Source organism: Corythoichthys intestinalis, chromosome 22 (assembly GCF_030265065.1).
Source record: "Corythoichthys intestinalis isolate RoL2023-P3 chromosome 22, ASM3026506v1, whole genome shotgun sequence".
NCBI classification, from domain to species: Eukaryota; Metazoa; Chordata; class Actinopteri; order Syngnathiformes; family Syngnathidae; genus Corythoichthys; species Corythoichthys intestinalis.
In genome coordinates this window covers 15,124,425-15,144,039 of record NC_080416.1, presented here as the reverse complement: position 1 = coordinate 15,144,039, position 19,615 = coordinate 15,124,425, and the positions used below count along the sequence as shown (strand labels likewise).

The 19,615-nt window shown below is 38.4% G+C and overlaps 2 protein-coding genes across 2 annotated transcripts; both read right to left on the bottom strand.

Moving 5' to 3' along the window:
* Positions 1-244: 244 nt before the first annotated feature.
* dus3l (dihydrouridine synthase 3-like (S. cerevisiae)) lies at positions 245-14,672 on the bottom strand. The gene is made up of 16 exons (XM_057828047.1): positions 14,439-14,672; positions 14,212-14,303; positions 8,280-8,520; positions 7,763-8,111; positions 7,594-7,661; positions 7,440-7,529; positions 7,313-7,354; positions 4,716-4,868; positions 4,518-4,634; positions 4,388-4,453; positions 4,205-4,315; positions 4,011-4,107; positions 3,846-3,921; positions 3,125-3,313; positions 2,903-3,031; positions 245-490 (listed from the first exon to the last, which is right to left on the bottom strand). Exons 2-16 carry the CDS (start codon positions 14,286-14,288, stop codon positions 418-420), a joined length of 1,878 nt encoding a protein of 625 aa, XP_057684030.1. The 5' UTR covers positions 14,289-14,303; positions 14,439-14,672; the 3' UTR covers positions 245-417.
* Positions 14,673-16,386: 1,714 nt separating this feature from the next.
* On the bottom strand, positions 16,387-18,193 carry LOC130910739 (transcription termination factor 1a, mitochondrial). Its single transcript, XM_057828273.1, has 2 exons — positions 18,100-18,193; positions 16,387-17,828 (listed from the first exon to the last, which is right to left on the bottom strand). The coding sequence occupies exon 2, from the start codon at positions 17,788-17,790 to the stop codon at positions 16,636-16,638; it is 1,155 nt and encodes a 384-aa protein (XP_057684256.1). The 5' UTR covers positions 17,791-17,828; positions 18,100-18,193; the 3' UTR covers positions 16,387-16,635.
* Positions 18,194-19,615: the final 1,422 nt, after the last annotated feature.

Genomic DNA, 19,615 nt, shown 5'->3' with positions numbered 1-19,615 from the left:
TGTGCATATCTTGAATTGACTCTTGCTAGCTTAGCCACTCTGCCATTAAACTAACAAATAACTAACAAACTACACGGAATTTGTTGAAATCAACTCCACCGACGAATTAAACCCTCGCTAACTCTAAGATTAAGCCTGTTATCAAAAATTCTGAACTTCCCCTTTAAAGTGCTGCTGTTTTGGTTAGCAACAGAGATCAAATTCAGGGCTTAGTAGTCAATTTACACACATACACATAAAAACGACAGTGGTGTTTCAAGTGAGGCTTTATTGCACAGTACAAGAGTACTAAAACTCAGATTATTTTTCTTAACAGTCAAAAATAATAATTGAAATCTATGTAGCGCCGCACACTTAATTATTTTGAAATTTGAAAAATAAAACCCTACACATGTTCGTCAGGGCTAGAGAAATAAATCATTTATAAGAGTTGGCTTTGTGTTTGGGTAAAAAGTTGAAATTTAGGGGGACAGGTCCAAGTAGCATTTCGCTGGAAAAGAAAAAAAAACAAAGGTGAGCGTCATGAAAAGCAGCATTGAATAAATAGCAGCCACTTTCAAATGGAAAATAGCTTGGAAAATATACAATGACAAATACATTTCTGATCCTCTATTAAGGCCTTGTTCAGACTGCCAGCCAAAATCTGATTTCTAGCCCAACCAGATTGAAACTTAATGGCTCTTTTGTAGTCTAAACAGTCCCAAAGCACAGAAATCAGATTTTTGCGAGACGGATTGAAACCACATATGGGAGGTAAGATGTTTTTCAGTCTGAAAAGCCCAAATGGGTTTTGACTGTCTGTGACGTCACTTTGTGCTGTCTGACACCTTCGTTCCCACAGCAACCTGTCAGGTGTGTTAATAATGTGGCCCAGCTGAACAGGACCAGCTCTGATTTGAACACTTTCTAAAAACAGTGTGAACTGCCAGCCCTGAAAATCAGATTTTGGGGAGGAATCAGACTGGAATCAGATATGCCTGCAGTCTGAACGCAACCTATGACTATGGCCATGTCCACACATATTAGGGCTTTTTACAAACATTTTGCGCCATCCGTCAAGGCAAAAAAAAAAAAAAATCAATGTCCACACCCAAATATCTACACCGAGCTGCTTAAGTGTGTGTTTTTGTTTGTTTTTATATTTCTTGATGTGCATCAAAGCGCATCATAAATGAGATATTCTTGAACTGTTGGCATGTTGGCACGGGTTGCTATTGCGCGCGGTCACTAATCTGTTTCTACTGTACTAGTAGACAGTGGGGCAAATAAGTATTTAGTCAACCACTAATTGTGCAAGTTCTCCAACTTGAAAATATTTGAGAGGCCAGTAATTGTCAACATGGGTAAATCTCAAGTATGAGAGACAGAATGTGGGGGAAAAAAACAGAAAATCACATTGTTTGATTTTTAAAGAATTTATTTGCAAATCATGGTGGAAAATAAGTATTTGGTCAATACCAAAAGTTCATATCAATACTTTGTTATGTACCCTTTGTTGGCAATAACGGAGGCCAAACGTTTTCTATAAGTCTTCACAAGCTTTTCACACACTGTTGCTGGTATTTTGGCCCATTCCTCTATGCTGAAAGACCCAGCCACGTCTCATCTTCAATGCCCTTGCTGATGGAAGGAGATTTTCACTCAAAATCTCTGGATACATGGCCCCATTCATTCTTTCCTTTACACAGATCAGTCGTCCTGGTCTCTTTGCAGAGGAACAGCCCCAAAGCATGATGTCTCCACCCCCATGCTTCACAGTGGGTATGGTGTTCTTCGGATGCAATTCAGTATTCTTTCTCCTCCAAACACGAGAACCTGTGTATCTACCAAAAAGTTCTATTTTGGTTTCATCTGAGTCTGACCATAACACATTCTTCCAGTCGTCTTCTGAATCATCCAAATGCTCTCTAGTGAACCGCAGACGGGTCTGGACGTGTACTGGCTTCAGCAGGGGGACATGTCTGGCAGTGCAGGATTTGAGTCCCTGGCGGCGCATTGTGTTACTGATGGTAGCCTTTGTTACTGTGGTCCCAGCTCTCTGTAGGTCATTCACTAGGTACCCCCGTGTGGTTCTGGGATTTTTGCTCACCGTTCTTGTTATCATTTTGACGCCACGGGGTGAGATCTTGCATGGAGCCCCAGATCGAGGGAGATTATCAGTGATCTTGTATGTCTTCCATTTTCTAATAATTGCTCCCACAGTCTATTTCTTTACACCAAGCGTTTTACCTATTGCAGATTCAGTCTTCCCAGCCTGGTGCAGGTCTACGATTTTGTCTCTGGTGTCCTTCGACAGCTCTTTGGTCCTAGCCATAGTGGAGTTTGGAGTGTGACTGACAGGTGGACAGGTGTCTTTTATACCGATATTGAGTTAAAACAGGTGCCATTAATACAGGTGACAGGTGGAGCCTCGTTAGACTTCGTTAGAAGAAGTTAAGACTTCTTTGACAGCCAGAAATCTTGCTTGGTTGTAGGTGACCAAATAGTTATTTTCCACTCTAATTTGGAAATAAATTCTTTAAAAATCAAACAATGTAATTTTCTGTTTTTTTTTCCACATTCTGTCTCTCATGGTTGAGGTTTACCCATGTTGACAATTACAGGCCTCTCTAATCTATTCAAGTAAGAGAACTTGCACAATTGGTGGTTGACTAAATACTGATTTGCCCCACTGTGCGTGCATTATAGTATATGTACATTTGTGATACATATGTGATGTTGTAGGGGTTAACCTTTTTTTTTTGCAAGATACCCTGCTATGTGTGGACATGGCCAATGATGCAAAGGTTTTCAGGGGCTGTCTCTTTGACAGTCTGACACTACTGTCTCAAAGCGCAGTGGTGGCAATACACACTTTTGCCTGGTTTCGTGTTAAAGTCACTTGAACAAGTTTGCCACTCACCTGATTCTGATCCAGTCTCCGACATTTTGACTTGCCATCAGCGACTCCAGGAAGTTCCTCCCCATGTAGTAAGGGGGCCTCTCATTGATCTTCACTGGTACTCGCTCCAGCAGCCCCACTGGAATATACCTGAAATTCATTTTTACCCTTAAGTCAGGTTTTCTCCAAATTTTAGGGCCTTTTAATTACACCCAAGGCCTTTGGCAACCAGACTTGTCCTACCTGCACATGAAAGACAGCCACTCGAGAAGAAACGTGCGTGTTTTCTCCACGCCACGTGTGTCTGAGCCCCAGTGCTCCAAGCCAAAGTTGGTGAAGTCCCGTAGAATGTCGAGGCGCTCAGCGGACGAGATATCCCAGTGGCGCCTTTCCTTGATTTCCGTGAAGAGCCACGGCTTCACCAGGGCACCTCTGATGAAAAAAAGCATGATGGTAAATACTGTACATTTTTAAAAATCTTATCATGATCCTTTGGTAATGTACAGTGGTATGAAAAAGTATCTGAACCTTTTGGAATTTCTCACATTTCTGCATATAATAACCATCAAATGTGATCTGATCTTTGTCAAAATCACACAGATGAAAAAAACTGTCTGTTTTAACTAAAACCACCCAAACATTTATAGGTTTTCAGATTTTAATGAGGATAGTATGCAAACAATGACAGAAGGGGGAAAAATAAGTACGTGAACCATCACATTAAATGTTTTTGCCCCCCCCCCCAATTTGGCGGCAATAACTTCAACCAGACGCTTCTTATAGCTGCAGATCAGTCTGGCACATCGATCAGGACTAATCTTGGCCCATTCTTTTCTATAAAACTGCTGTTACCATTGCTAAAAATAATGTATTATGCAGCTATATCACCGGTACAATTTGTTGAACAAATACCTTAATTAGACACTGATTAAATAACCATGTCCTAATGAAATAATGCACCAACCTTGCGATCATAATCCCAGAAACACCAGTCTCCTTGGCCCTCATGGCATCCTCATAGGACAGAATATCGCCATTACCTGAAAAAAATCATTCTCGAATTATTCTAACTTACTGTATGTGCCCCTTATTGATCTACAATATCTATACCAAATAGTAGCATCAATACCAAAGAGTGGGATGGGGCTTGCCAACTTGGAGCAGTTAGTTATATAGTCCCAGTCGGCGAGCTTGGTGTAGCGTTGCTCCCTGGAGCGGCCATGTAGCTATATTAGAACACAAAAGAAAAAAACATTAAGCCTATGCTTTGTTGTGCAAAAACCCCATATGCAAAAATAAATCAGTAGAGAAAATAATTATTACTGTGATCATAGAGACGCCCCAATTCTTCATCTCTGGAATGAGTTTATGTGCAATGTTGTTCTTCTCCTGGACACCGGTGCGGATCTTAACTGTTAAAGGGACGTCCAGCACCTTTACGAGAGGTGGAAAAATTCATAGATCCCTCCACAATTGCACAAATTCATCTAAAACAAGCACACTCACATAGTTCATTCCCCGAACTATCTGCTCAAACTTGCGGGTACGCGTCATCAAGCCACAGCCTCCGCCCTAAGGATCAAAAATCAAAATGAGTAAAGTGTGCTTGGCGTGAAAAAAAAATAAAAACGACCACCTTCTTATAGACAAGGTCAATAGGACACCCCGAGTTGATGTCCACAAAGTCCACCTCTGTGTTGTTGTTGATCAGCTCGGCGCATCTCGTCATGGTGTCAGGGAAGCAACCTTCCACCTGCGGAACAAGTTATTTTTTTTTAAACTCAGCATGTAGAAGCAATTTAAGGAACATTTGAATGACCAAAAGTAATCCAACCTGGACTCCGAAGAGATCTTCGCTCTCATGCCTCTTGAGAAGTGCCCACTCGGACTGCTGGCCCTGAAGCAAGTTGGTGCACATGGCCATCTCGCCACAGGTGATGTCCGCTCCCAAACGCTTGCACACGCGGCGGAAAGGCAGGTTGCCACACTGACAAAAATACAATAAGAGACTAACAGAACCGCAGCTTTAAAGAGATGCCTGGATAGAAAGGCTTGATGTTTTCATTTTTATACAATTTGCAAGATTAGTTTAACAAGTAGGTCGCCATTGTTGATGTCGCAGGGCGGTGACGACACATGGTTACCCTGCTGTACTTCCAGAGTATGACTCTAGCGACATAAACATGTCATCTGTTCAACCCTTTCAATTTCAACCCGAGAGGAACGTTAATGAGCATGACAGCACTGTCGATATTTCACAAAACGAGCAGCAAAAGCAAAATGAAAAGGAAAGACGGGATGAGACAACAGTAGACAAAACCAGTGTTCTGCCACAATGTCCTACACCGGCGAAACATCGGACAAGAGGCAAATTTGACACCCAAAGTAATACCGTGCGGTTTCAGCTTGTTCTGTTCAGATGTATACAGACAGAACATACCGTATTTTTCGGAGTATAAGTCGCAGTTTTTTTCATAGCTTGGCTGGGGGTGCGACTTATTCTCTGGAGCGACTTATGTGTGGAATGATTAACACATTATTATATAATTTCACATGTTATTTTGGTGTTTTGGAGTGACACTGATGGTTTGATAAACTCGTTAGCATGGTCTTTATGCTACAGTTATTGAATAACTCTTAATAGCTATGTTACGTCAAAATACCGGCCACGTTCGCATTTTGTTGTTCATACGTCATGTAACATTATCATACTGTACACATATTCAGCATGTTGTTCTCTATTGTACTTTTATTTTAAAATTGCTGATGGCATATCTGTTCCATGTGCTGGATTTTATCAAGTAAATTTCCCCCAAAAATGCGACTTATACTTGGGTGCGACCTCTGTTTTTTTTTCCCCCTCTTTAGTGCGAATTTTTGGGCGAGTGCGACTTATACTCAGGTGGGATTTATAGTCAGAAAAATAACGGTACTAAAGATGCATTGAGAAAATACTTAAACGCAGTAATATCAAATAAGGGTTGTTTAAATACACTACGTGAATAAAGTGGTCAACAGATCAATGATTTGCTTTAAGGATAACACAAGAAAACACAATGCCTAAAAGTATGAGAGGGAAACATATGCAAAAAGTATTTTGAGGCAATAAAAAGGTAATATAAAAACACAAATAGTAAGTACTAGGGTTGTTCCGATCATGTTTTTTTTTGCTCCCTATCCGATCCCGATCGTTTTAGTTTGAGTATCTGCCTATCCCGATATTTCCCGATCTGATTGCTTTTTTTTTTTTTGCTCCCGATTCAATTCCAATCATTCCCGATACTTTTTTCCCCATCATATACATTTTGGCAATGCATTAAGAAAAAAATGAATAAAACTCGGACGAATATATACAGTACATTCAACATACAGTACATAAGTACTGTATTTGTTTATTATGACAATAAATCCTCAAGATGGCATTTACATTATTAACATTCTTTCTGTGAGAGGGACCCACGGATTGAAAGACTTGTAATTCTTAAAGGATAAATGTGACTTTGTATATTGTGACTAAATATTGCCATCTAGTGTATTTGTTGAGCTTTCAGTAAATGATACTGTAGCCATTTAACTGTTCTGCCCAAATGCATGATGGGAAGTGCAACCATGACTGTGCGTAGTGGCACCAATTGATATATCTTCTATAGGTTAGGAAATAACATAGGCTGTTAAGGTAAAGATCAACTACTACCTTTCTTCCCCACATTGCTTCCCACGATATTTCTAATTGTTGAGAGAGGGATTGTAAGGCTTTAGCCAATTAAAAAAAGGCTCCAAAGGCGCCATTATAGATTGAACGTGACAATGCGTGAGTGGGTCATGCAGCGCATGCGTTAATTGCGGTAAATATTTTAACGTGATTAATTTTTAAAAAATTAATTACCGCCGTTAACGCGATAAAGTTGATAGCCCTACTTTAAGCCAAAACTAAAGACTCTGGATGAGTGTAAGACACTTTGTCTGTAACGTTAAATACAATTAGAAAACGATCTAATCAAAAAATATACTGTATATATATATTAAAAAAAGGCATGTCCGATATTTTTTTGGCGATTCCAATACTTTGAAAATGACGTGATCAGACCCGATCGATCGGCGACATCTTTAGTAAGTACTCGCCGATTTTAACCGATGTGCGCATGTGTTGGACATCTTGCCGCGTAGAAGGAATTGCAGAAGACCGGTAATGTTCGTCTAGCGAGTGACAAACCACGTCATCCCCCCGAGCGTCCATTGTGCGCATAAAACATGGCGCCCTCCGTAGGTCGAAACATGTACTAAATATTCGATTTTTAAATCAATGGCAGTATTTTGAGTGTTTCTAATTATATAATTGAGTAAAAGAGAACAATTGTGGGTTATTAGAATCTACAAGTCTTAAAGTCCAAGCTTCCCTTTAATGACAACTTTTGCTGTAGGTGCACTTACAGTAGTTAGTGGGGCGAGGTAAAGTTTGTCTTGGAAATCCACCTGCAAATATATAAACACATTCGTTAAAACCTCTTTGTTTTGACTTCCAAAAACTTTTGACATATTTTCCCTATATGATAGATACCTGCTTTTTCTCACATCCTCGCAACTTGATGATATCGACGTCAGTCAAGGCACCCACAGTCCTCACGACAGAAAGTTTCTCTGAGTTAACCTGGAAAAGGAAAACTGAATCGGGCTTATTCTACATGATGACCAAAGATAAAAGTTATTCATACCAGTGTTTCTGCATCTGTAGATTCATTTTTAGTCTCGGCAGTTGGATCTGCCTGTAAGTCAGCTGTGCCTGGTAAAATATTTGAACAATAAATAATTTCGCCAAGACACAGAAATCTCTAGTTTGAGTACGACTCAACATTACATGCCTAAACTAAACTGCCTTTTTACCATTGTTCTGCTGTTCCTTATCCTTGTTGTTGCTTAGCGTCTTCAGGTACTCTGCTGACTTTTTAAACGCTACCGAATGCTTCCTCAGTTGATTCTGCAGCTCTTTACTCAGGGTGTTCCTAACTGGTGTGCGGCCCTCATAGCTTTTCAACACGTCTGCATTCTCCGCACTCTTTAAGTCAGCTGTGGTGTGCGACCTGGCGAAGCGACAAGCGAGGCCGTACGTGCACTTCCCGAAGGTCTCGTAGACGTGACAGCGTTCGCCGATGTCGGCGGGCTTGCTTGCCAGGTAGGCGGCGGCGTCATGGTAAAAGTGGCACTTGTCACCGTAGGGGCATTCGCGGTTCCCCTAGCGATCGTGGAGAACATCCAATGTTAACCGGCCATTTTAACATGCAGTATCACAGAAAATACAATATTTTGAAGAGCTTAGACAGCCAGGATGTTGGTGGACGTTGTAGGATGAGTACAAAACATAGCTACTGAAATGGATAGAGGTCTCCTTTAAAGTTCCTACCTGAATAACAGATCCACAAAGCCTTTTTTCGTCATAGGACGTTGGTTTTTTATGTGGTCTCGATTTGTTCTGCCCTCTGAGACGTTTGCCGTCTGGCTTGGTGCCTTTATCAAGCTCCTCAGCATCCAATTTCACCTTTTTTCTTTCGGGCTCCTCTGTGGATTCCTTTTTCTCAACTCCTTTGAAGCTTTGCCACTCAGAGTCAAGGAACTCATGAAATTTGTCTTTGCTAGTGATAAATCTGCAAATGTGACAAAGTGGTGGGTATTATGAACAGGGCCTTATCAACTTAGTTCTATGGGTTAGGTTCTAATTTACATACAATAAGGAGGAGAAGTATTTGCACCCCTTTTGATTTTCCTGAAGTTCACCTACTTAGAAAATAGGTAGCGGACTGAAATTTCAATCATAGAGGCATTTCCACTTATTGAGACATAACCTTAAAAAAAAAAATCCGGAACTCCTTTGTATGATTTCTCAATAATTTATTTGTAATATACTGGGGTTCATAAGTATTTGCACCCCTAAGAATCAGCAATAATGATGACACTCAAAGAGTTGTCAGTAGAGATGTCCCGATCGATCGGGATGCCGATCGCTCGGGTCCGATCAAGTCATTTTCAAAGTATCGGAATCGGCAAAAAAATATCGGACATGCCTGTCAAACGATTACAATTTTTAATCGAGTTAATTACAGCTTAAAAATTAATTAATCGTAATTAATCGCAATTAATCGCAATTCAAACCATCAATAAAATATGCCATATTTTTCTGTAAATTATATATATAAAATCTGTAAAATAAATTGTTGGAATGGAAAGATAAGACACAAGATGGATATATACATTCAACATACGGTACATAAGGACTGTAGTGGGCATTTCACTCTACTGTCATTTAAATCTGTCTATGCTGTCCTCACTCCGAAGCGTCTACTTTTTCCAAAGCTAGACAGCTAGTGAACGACGTCTTAATGATCAGACTTCTTCCTTTTTCATCTGATTTATTAATAAAATGGCCTCAAACCATTGTCCTCTTTAGACCGTCGTAAAACTACAAAAAAAAAGTACACAAGCATTGCATTAGCAACAACGTTAGCTTAGCACACTATACAGGTTCACTAAACATAAACAAAAAGCGTCTCATACAAAAAATATAACATTTCCCTTACTAACATAATATGTACATTCTTTACAACAACCATACTTACAGACACATCTTGTCCAAGGATCATGTAAGCACAACATTACAACGTAGGCGTCAGCCCGAGACGTCATGCAGCCTTATTGAACTGGCAAGAACACAATAAACCATGTCGCAAAGCGACCACAAGAGTTCGCTGTTGGACAGCACAAAAAGCCTTGCTGTAAAACTTACCTAAAGGCAGAATACTGTCTGAGCGGGACATGTGCGTTAATTGCGTCAAATATTTTAACGTGATTAATTTAAAAAATTAATTACTGCGCGTTAACGCGATAATTTTGACAGCCCTTATATATATATATATATATATATATTTTTTTTTTTTTTTTTTTTCTTTATTAAATCGTTTTCTAATTGTATTTAACGTTACAGACAAAATGTCTTACACTCATCCAGAGTCTTTAGTTTTGGTTTGAAGATTGGTTCATAATAACAACAAACATCCTCCCCTGCAGTTTATTGTGCACTCACAAGTGTGGCACCGAAAAAAAACTTGGAACATGGAAGTGATGTCGTGTAACTTTATTTTAAGCAGAGGGAGTTATGTTTATTGTTTACATATTTTATGGCACAGTGCTGATAAGCTTTGTTTTTATCCAAAGCAGTGGAACAATGTCATGTTGGACAATAAAAAAAGATATTTACAGCAACTGAATTGAGTTTTATTCATTTTTTTTCTTAATGCATTGCCAAAATGTATATGATTGGGAAAAATTATTGAGAATGATGGGAATTGAATCGGGAGCAAAAAAAAAAAAAAAAGCAATCGGATCGGGAAATATCGGGATCGGCAGATACTCAAACTAAAACGATCGGGATCGGATCGGCAGCAAAAAAACATGATCGGAACAACCCTAGTTGTCAGTCTACCTTAAAAAAGTCCATCTTTACCCCATGAGTAACCACCAACCGTTTGAGCTCTTTATTGTCACCTGTGCACCCCACAGTCAGTCATAATCCAATTGCTACCACGGGCAAGACCAGAGAGCTTTCGAAAGACACCATGGAAAAAAATGTAAGCTCCACAAAGCTGGAAAATGCTATGGTACAATTAGAAAGCAGCTTGGTGAGAATAAATCAGCAGTTGCAGCAATTGTTAGAAAATTTAAAAGGCTAAACATGACTGATAATCTTCCTTGGACTGGGGCACCATGTAATATCTCTCCTCGTGGGGCATCACTCATGATGAGAAAAGTGAGAGCTCAGCCAAGAACCACACGGCAGGAGCTGGTCAATGACCTGAAGAGAGCTGAATACACAGTTTCAAAGGCTATTGTCTGTAGAACACTGCGGTGCAATGGTTTATAATCACGAAGGTTCCCCTGTTGTAGCCAGTACTTGTAAAGGCCCATCTGAAGTATGCCAGGGACCATCTGAATGATGCAGAGGAGTCATGGGAGAAAGTCATGTGGTCAGATAAAACCAAAGTAGAACTTTTTTGATGCAAACTTTACTCATCGTGCGAGGAGGAAAAAGGATGAGTAAAATACCAAGAACAACATCCCCACTGTGAAGTATGGAGGTGGAAACCATATGCTTTGGGGATACTTTTTGGCAAAGGGGACAGGACGACTGTACTGTATAAAGCAGAAGATGAATGGTGAAATGTATCATGAGATTTTTAGTCACAACCTCCTTCCCTCAGTCAGAGACTTGAAGATGAGTCGAGGCTGGCTCTTCCAACATGACAATGATTCGAAGCACAAAGCCAAGCTGACCAAGGAGTGGCTGCGTAAAAAGCACATCAAGGTTCTGGAGTGGCCTAGCCAGTCTCCAGACCTCAATCCAATCTTTGGATGGAGCTGAAACGACAGCCCTGAAACCTGACATATCTAGAGAAGATTTGTGTGGAGGAATGGGCCAAAATCCCTGTTTCCATATGTGACAACCTAGTTAACTAGTTAACTACAGAAAGTGTCTGACCTCTGTAATTGCAAACAAAGGCACTAAATATTAGCGCTGATTTTCTCAGGGGTACAAATACTTATGAATCCCAGTAAATTACAAATAAATTATTGAAAAATCATACAATTTGATTTCTGGATTTTTTTTTCCCGATTAAATCTCTATGAGTCGAAATGCATCTATGATTGAAATTTCAGACCTCTCCTTATTTTCAATATGGGTGAACTTGCAAAATCACAAGGGGTGCAAATGCTTCTCGTTTCAATTTCCAAGTGTAATGTACTTGTATTACTTCTGTCTGCGGTAACACTTTACAACAGTGGTCCCCAAACTACGGCCCTCCACATTTGGTCCGGCCCCCTAAATAATACCAGAGAGCATTTTGAAAAAATTTTTTTTTCTCAATAGTGTTATTTATTTCCTGGCCTTTTTCTATGAAGAACACAGAGAGGGTTATTTTGTTATTATCTATTTAATTAGTAATGTGTTTTTTATTTATTATTGTTATATTATATTATTATTTTTATTATATTTACTTTTGTTCTGTGAAGAATCCTGAGAGGGTTATTTGATTGTGGCTTTCTGAAAAACAATAATTTTTTACATTTAGGCACTCCTGCAATCGTCACACTTTTTCTGTTACAAACTGACCCTGGCCCCTCATCGGAGAAGGGAAAAGTTATGTGGCCCTCACAGGAAAAAGTTTGGGGACCCCTGCTTTATAATAACTATCCGTTTTACTAGTTAATAGATCATTAGTAAACTGTTGATAAATGATTTATTGTTGATTTGTGAAGTATTTGTTCACAGTTTGTTAAGCATTTACAGGGTGTTCTTAACCTGAAACACAGTTTGTGTAGAAACGTTTCAAGTTTTTTTGTGTAACGTTTGGCATTTCTATCTTTTCAGGTTAAGAAATGCCGTTCACTTCAAAAGAAAAGGCATTTTCATAAGGCATTTTGCAGGCAGCGCTCATGTTGCACATTTATGAAAATCTGCCATAGAACCAACAAATATTTGTACTTTTCTTTGTATATTTAACCAATAAAACTTAAGCCTGTCGCAATATGCAATAATTCCATTTATCGCGCGATAAATAAAAATGAAGGCGGTAATTTTTCTGCTGCGATTTGTCGCCACGCGTGCACGTGTGCGCGCGTGCGGCAGACGTGCTGTCAAAAGTTCGGATTCCTCGTTACCAACTGCGCAAAATGCATCTTCGTTCCAGGTCCGGCAAAAACTAGCACCGGAGCCAATCGTTCCCAATATATCCTATTGTTCAACGTATACCGGCCGCGTCAGTGCTCCGGAGTGACTGTGGACCATCTATGGCGCGCCGGTGTTGTTGACGTGTGGGCGCTCCCGTCAGGAGTGACATTTCACCCGGGGCGGCTATTTTTCGGCACTACGCCGGATATTTACAACGAAGTCCGCCAAAACATTGTTACCGACTTGGCTGCTACAAACAACTTTGCTTTGACAACGAACAGCTGAATGAAATTAAGAGCGCTGTGCTTCAAACTCGTCCTGTTTATGAAAGTCGATTGTCATATGCTGGTGTTGTGTAGTAATGAGCAGACATGACTTCAGCAGCGCTTGCTAACTTTTTTAATGCACCATTGCGCGCACACACTAGACATCATGAAATGGCAAACTAGATGTACTACCTCCCATGCCATTGGCTATGTGAGCCGAGAGTGATTATGGGACACGTAGTCCATATACTACATCGATGAATTCTAAACTGTCATGACTGAATGGAAGTTAAGAAGGCCAAATAAATCAATACCAGTGACTATAGATAATGTTGCAAATATTGTTAATTCAGTACGTGACACAGATGGATTCGGACCACAAATAGGATATTTTGCTCATGTAGTAAACCTAGCTGCTAAGAGAGCTGTAGCAATCAACAGTGTGCCCTGCCTCACTTTACAAACAGTAAAGATTGTTCTCAGCACTTTCATACAAAATTTTTTCAGATCAGTAAGAAGTAAGCACATAAATATTATGCACTAAAATGCATGTTTATATGGTGGCAATTTAATTTTTGCTCGTTAGCAAAAAATATATATATATGTATTTTTTTTTTTTACAGAGCATTAAATGTATTGAATCGGATCGAAAATCGTGTCCCCCGTATCAAAAATCGAACCGAACCATGACTTAACTGTATCGTTGCATCCATATGGAACACCATTGCAGAAGCTATGAGGGGAAAAGTTTTCATTTGCCTAAATGCTTCAGTTATTAAGTGCATTTTTTTTTTAAAAACACATTTTATTTATTCTGTGTTTCTGTGCGGTATCAATATTGTTGTTTTTTACTTAAGAGGCATGGTCTATTGTTTTTAGTTGTGATTTCTTAAAAAGTATTTTTGAATTTAAGAGTGAATATTTATCGCGTTTAAATGGGTGTACTTGATCTATTAATACAGTATTCTCACTGTGTTATTGTAAATTGGTTTTAAAAAATTGGGGGGGGGCGCAATAATATCGCATATCGCAATAATTTATGACAATAATTATCGCACACTAAAATTTGTTATCGCGACAGGCCTACTTATGACCTTCAACATAAAGTGTATATAGTTTTATTAAGATCCATCAACTAGCATGGGCATTTAGAATGGGGTCAACCATATTGGAACACCCTGTAAATGCTTAACAAACTGTTCACAAATACTTCACAAATCAACAATAAATCATTTATCAACAGTTTACTAATGATCTATTAACTAGTAAAACGGATAGTTATTATAAAGTGTTACCCTGTCTGCTTATAAGCATATGATGACATAGTTTTGAACATTGGAATGACTCACTCTGGTTTGAGAGATGCTTCCCCCTTCACTGCAGCTTCGGTCAGCTTTGCAACTGTTTCCTCCGTAGAATTTTCCATGACATTTGTTTTTTTCTATTTAAACGGCAAATGCACGAATTATCAATTCCAATATTTAAACTAAAAATTCCATAAACTCAGTAAGAATAAGGCTATTAAAACAATCCGAAGTAATGCTGATTTATGTTCAATAATGAGCGTGACACTTACTAGTTTGCAGGTGTTGACAAGTGACAGCCTCGCTGCTGCTCAATGTAAGCTAACGGCTAACGTGAGGCTAATAGTATTACAATCAATTCCGTTGACAGTGTGCATCTGCTATATTTTACTGCCGTCAAGTGTGAAAACTATACCATTTAAATGTGTTAACTTTTGCGTAGCTTTAATATTGCAGGAAAAGCGAAGAGTTTGTTGCGAAAACGTGAGACGATGAGAGTGCATCAATTATAATGTCCGGAAGCAACGAGGGAACAAATATTTGTTCCAATGTATACGAGGTTACAAATTGCTGTCTTTTGTTACAATCTCCATCAAAAATAATGTAAAGTTAAACTAGTCTGTTAACAAAATCAACCCTTAATAGAAGTGAGTTTTAAAGCAATATTCGATCATAATTAATTGCCATACAGCTATCCAGAGAAGGTAAGCAGTCAAAATGAAACTACTGTAAACTAAAATAAAACAAATGTTACAAGACATCAGCACATTATGGGAAGAACTGGACAAATATACAAAGAATTTCTTATTTTACAGTTATCATCATAAGCGGATTTTAAGGGGGGGGAGCCCCCCCTCCTGGTGGCCGAAAAGTGTCATTGCATGTAATTGACTTTCCTAGATATACTGTATATGTAAAAGTTATAAAGCAATAAAACTGCAACAAAAATGAAATGAACAAAAAAAAAAAAATTTTTTTTAAATGGGTCGAAATTATTTTTTGAGCACCTTCGACATTCATTTTCTTTGCATATAATTTAAAATATATATACATGTATTAGAGAAAAAAATATTTTTGTAAATGATTTTTTTCTTTGATTGAATTTTTTTTTTTTTTTTTAATCGAAGCAACTTTTTGGGGGATGGAATAATTTAGACACAAATGTCCTAATCATAATATTGCCCAAACACAAAAACGATTGCTTCAATCAAAGAAAACTTTTCAATGAAAAATTAAGTGTTCAAATGCAAATTTTTCAATCTTAAATATTTTTTCGCATTCAAAAACTTTTTTCTATGATTGAAATTTTTCTTTTATTGATTGAAGTGATTTTTCTTTTTGAAAAATCTCTATTTTTTTGAAGCAACTTATTTTTTGATTGAATAATAAAGAGAAATGTCCTCACCAATGTGGCCCAAACACCAATCAACATTACTCAAATCAAAAAGTTGCTTCAATCAAAATTTTTTTTATATATATATATATACGAAAGAAAAATCGGTTTCACATGCATTTTTTTAGTTTCAAATTTATTTTTGCATTCACTTTTTTTTTGATTGAAGCAACTTTTTTTAATTTGATTAATTTGATTTTGATTAAAATTTTTAATCGAGTTAATTACAGCTTAAAAATTAATTAATCGTAATTAATCGCAATTAATCGCAATTCAAACCATCTATAAAATATGCCATATTTTTCTGTAAATTATATACATATTCTGTAAAATAAATTGTTGGAATGGAAAGATAAGACACAAGATGGATATATACATTCAACATACGGTACATAAGGACTGTATTTGTTTATGATAACAATAAATCAACAAGATGGCATTAACATTATTAACATTCTGGTAAAGCGATCCATGGATAGAAAGACTTGTAGTTCTTAAAAGATAAATGTTAGTACAAATTATAGAAATTTTATATTAAAACCCCTCTTAATGTTTTTGTTTTAATAAAATTTGTAAAATTTTCAATCAAAAAATAAACTAGTAGCCCGCCATTGTTGATGTCAATACTTACACAATGCTCATGGGTGCTGAAGCCTATAAAATCCGTTAACACGATAATTTTGACAGCCCTAATTTATTTATTATTCATTCATTTAAAAACTGAAAGTGCAAGAAATTGCAAAACCACAACATATGATTGTGTTCCTATAATACCGTTTAATCCAGGCTTAGAGGGTTTATTTGTGAATGGTAAAGATTGCTGTATATAAAAGCAATTCAGGAAGCAACACCTCGGCACACCTGCTGCTTTTATGAAGCAAACCAAACGTTTACATGTTCAAAACGTAATAATAATCGCACATCCTGCGATAGGACTATTGCGCATGTGCATATCGTGATGGAGATATTCAAACGATATATTGTGCAGGCCTGATTCATAAGAAATGAAGTGCTACGCATAATGTTGAAACTACATTAAATACACTACAACAATAAATGAATATAAGAAGATCAATTTATTTATTTTTGGAAGGTAAAAGTTTCTCTTTTTTAGCTGCAAATCTCTTCTGACTCAATCCTAAAATGCCGATGCCATTTGACTCAAAGTCATAGCCAATCTGTTGAAGCTCCTCTAATCTAGCATTGACACTCTGCGTGCTGGTGTCCAACACCTTGGGCTTCTCCAGTATTTGCTTTGCCGTTATTCCTCCTTTTAGGAGGCAGTCTAGTTTAGTTCTCAGCGTCGTTGCCCCGATGTACAGAACCATTGGAGAAGCGGTGATCAGCTTTCTGACATCCTCTTCGCCACAGCCCAGCATCAGAAGCCTCCCTTGAAGGCTGGCCATATTCTTTTTTATATATTCGTTGGACAGGTCCAGGATTTTTGCACCGCTCCCTTGAAGCAACTCCAGAAGCTCAGCGTCGCTCAGTTTCAGAGACACCTTCAGGAAATCTACGTTGGCCTTGACTCTCTTAGTGCTCCGGATGAGAATGTAAAGGTTTCTTGAGATGATCGTTTTGGCAAACCTCTCAGGATCAGTCCCACCAAGCTCATAGCAGACATCCTCGAGAAAGTCCACCATCTGCCTGTTGAGCTCTAAGCTGTTGGAGAAAGTGCGCGGGGCAGTGGCGAACATTCGGTGGAGGTCTTTGTTACTGAGCCCCAAAGAAGACAGAAAGTCTATGTTCTTTTCTAAGTTTCTGTTGTCACTGGAGCGAAAGAAGGACTCGGGCGAGCGGTCCAGGATTGCCACAATCGCTAGATCGTTCTGGAAGATATTCCTCCACAGTTGCCAGCGCTGCTCCAGATGCTCCAGGGAACGGGTGATGGCACGCGGGTAACGTGATATGATGCTGGCCACTGTCTGGCTGCTAGCACCTTTGCGCTTAAGGAACAGAGCCACGGCCTCTTCGTTGGTGAAGAGGCGACGGAGGACGCCGGGCTGACGCTTGCGCGCCATTTTCACATCCACCCCCATCAGATTCAAGTTCTCCAGCAAGGACTCGTTCTCTGGGTTTAAGGTTGTTTTGGGATCATCGTCATCTGATGCCACACTGTAAGACCGCCAGAGAGGGCGAGTTGTTATGGATTTTACTGTTAAGCATTTAAAGGGTTGTTGAAGAATGAAACATCTGTGAAGGCCAATAAGTGCTTTACAGACAGATGCCATTTTTCATCAGTGTGATATTCATGCATCCATCATCAGACCTACAAATAGAACAATTGCACTTCCATTAAGACGTGTAGGCAAAAATGTCATGAACAGTGAAGCATTAGAGCTACAAAAGTGAACTTAAAAACGAATGAAATCATTGGAGTTCATCATGTGCTTTCAAAATAAAAAGATATTTAAACGACGCTTCATTTTGAAGTTTCATTTCAAAACTGGAAAACATCACAGTTCAACTAATATAACGAGTGATTAACGCGGAAAATGTATGCATATATATTTTTAAAAATAAGAGTTTACGAGACATACCTTTTAGCACCGCTGAATCGAATATTTACATTCTTCTTCTTCGTAGGTTTTCGTTGGATTCGTTCTTCTTCGGTAATGTTTTATCAACTTGTAAAATTGCCAGCGCCATCTTGCGATCACTACTGACTTCATAAAGGATGTCGATTTTGTTTGGCTATTTTATTTTATTCATACTTGCAACTTATTTATGATACGTTGATTTTTAAGATAATGTTTTAAACGGTTTGAATTTTGTTAAAAAAAAAAAAAATCATTAAATTGTGAATGTGATAGATTGTCTAGGCATATGCCTGTATGATAACCTTAAACCAAAATATCACGGTTTCGCAGTATCATGCTATTGCAATTACAGCTCCAAAATGTGTTACTTTGAGATTTCTGGGTTTTAAAAAAATAATTAAAAATTCCGTTGAACAGGATTTCTATTTTTCAAAACATATTAGCGAATTGGAACATCAGTATAATGTTAAAAAAAATAAAATAAAATAAAATAAAAAAATAGAAATAAAAATAAAAATTCCATTCAACAGGATTTCTATTTTTCAAAACATATTAGCGAATTGGAACATCAGTATAATGTGAAAATAAATTTTAAAATAAATAACAAAATATTCTAAATAAAATTAAAATAAATGGAATCCTTTAGGTGAGCCTAAACCCACAGCCACAGCTCAACATTATTATCATCAGAACAAAAATAATTGTAATATTTTCCATAAAAAGCATGTGTGTATGACTCGTATCATATTTACATTATACACACACTCTCTTTCTCACTGACAGCTGACAGCTACCACAGAGAAAAAAACACCACGTTTTACCACCGCTGGACACACCAAACACGCTGGAGTTAACTCCCGTAGCTGGTGGGAAACATTCATGACAGTGTTTGCTAATCTTTAATTTTGTACAAATGCGAAATCATATTGGAGGTATTGCCTCCTCGGCAGCCACCCTCCGCAAACATGTTTTACATGTCGGTTGGCCCTCCTCCTCTAAGTCGCAGCCGTCTGTAACGTTTCTGTAGCCAAAGTATTCCCATACCAGCGATTTCGTTTTCTTTGATGGGGGGAAAAAGTTCAGGAGTTTCACCTCCTCCAGCTATCATGTACCACAGCCGACTCACTGACACTGAGCAACAACTGGTGGAGGAGGTTTGAGCCTTACAACCAGGGGTCAGGAACACAGTTCCGATATAAGTTTCAGGGCAGGAACGCAGTTCCGGTATAAGATTCAGGGCCGGAATGCTGTACCGGTACACGGTGCTTTGATTCCAAAAATATGACGGCAACTGTCAAAACGTTATATTAAAAAAAAAAAAAAAATGCTGAGCTGCCACACATGCATTTAATCTCCAAGAAGAAAACAATCTACCAACATCAGATTTACATACACAAGTGTTAATAGCAAGCATAATAAAGTGCTTGTGTAGCGTAATCCGTTTCCACAAATATTTATTATTTATTTTATTCCACGGACGGCATGGAGGTTTCCCCAGCTGCTGCAGTTATCGGAG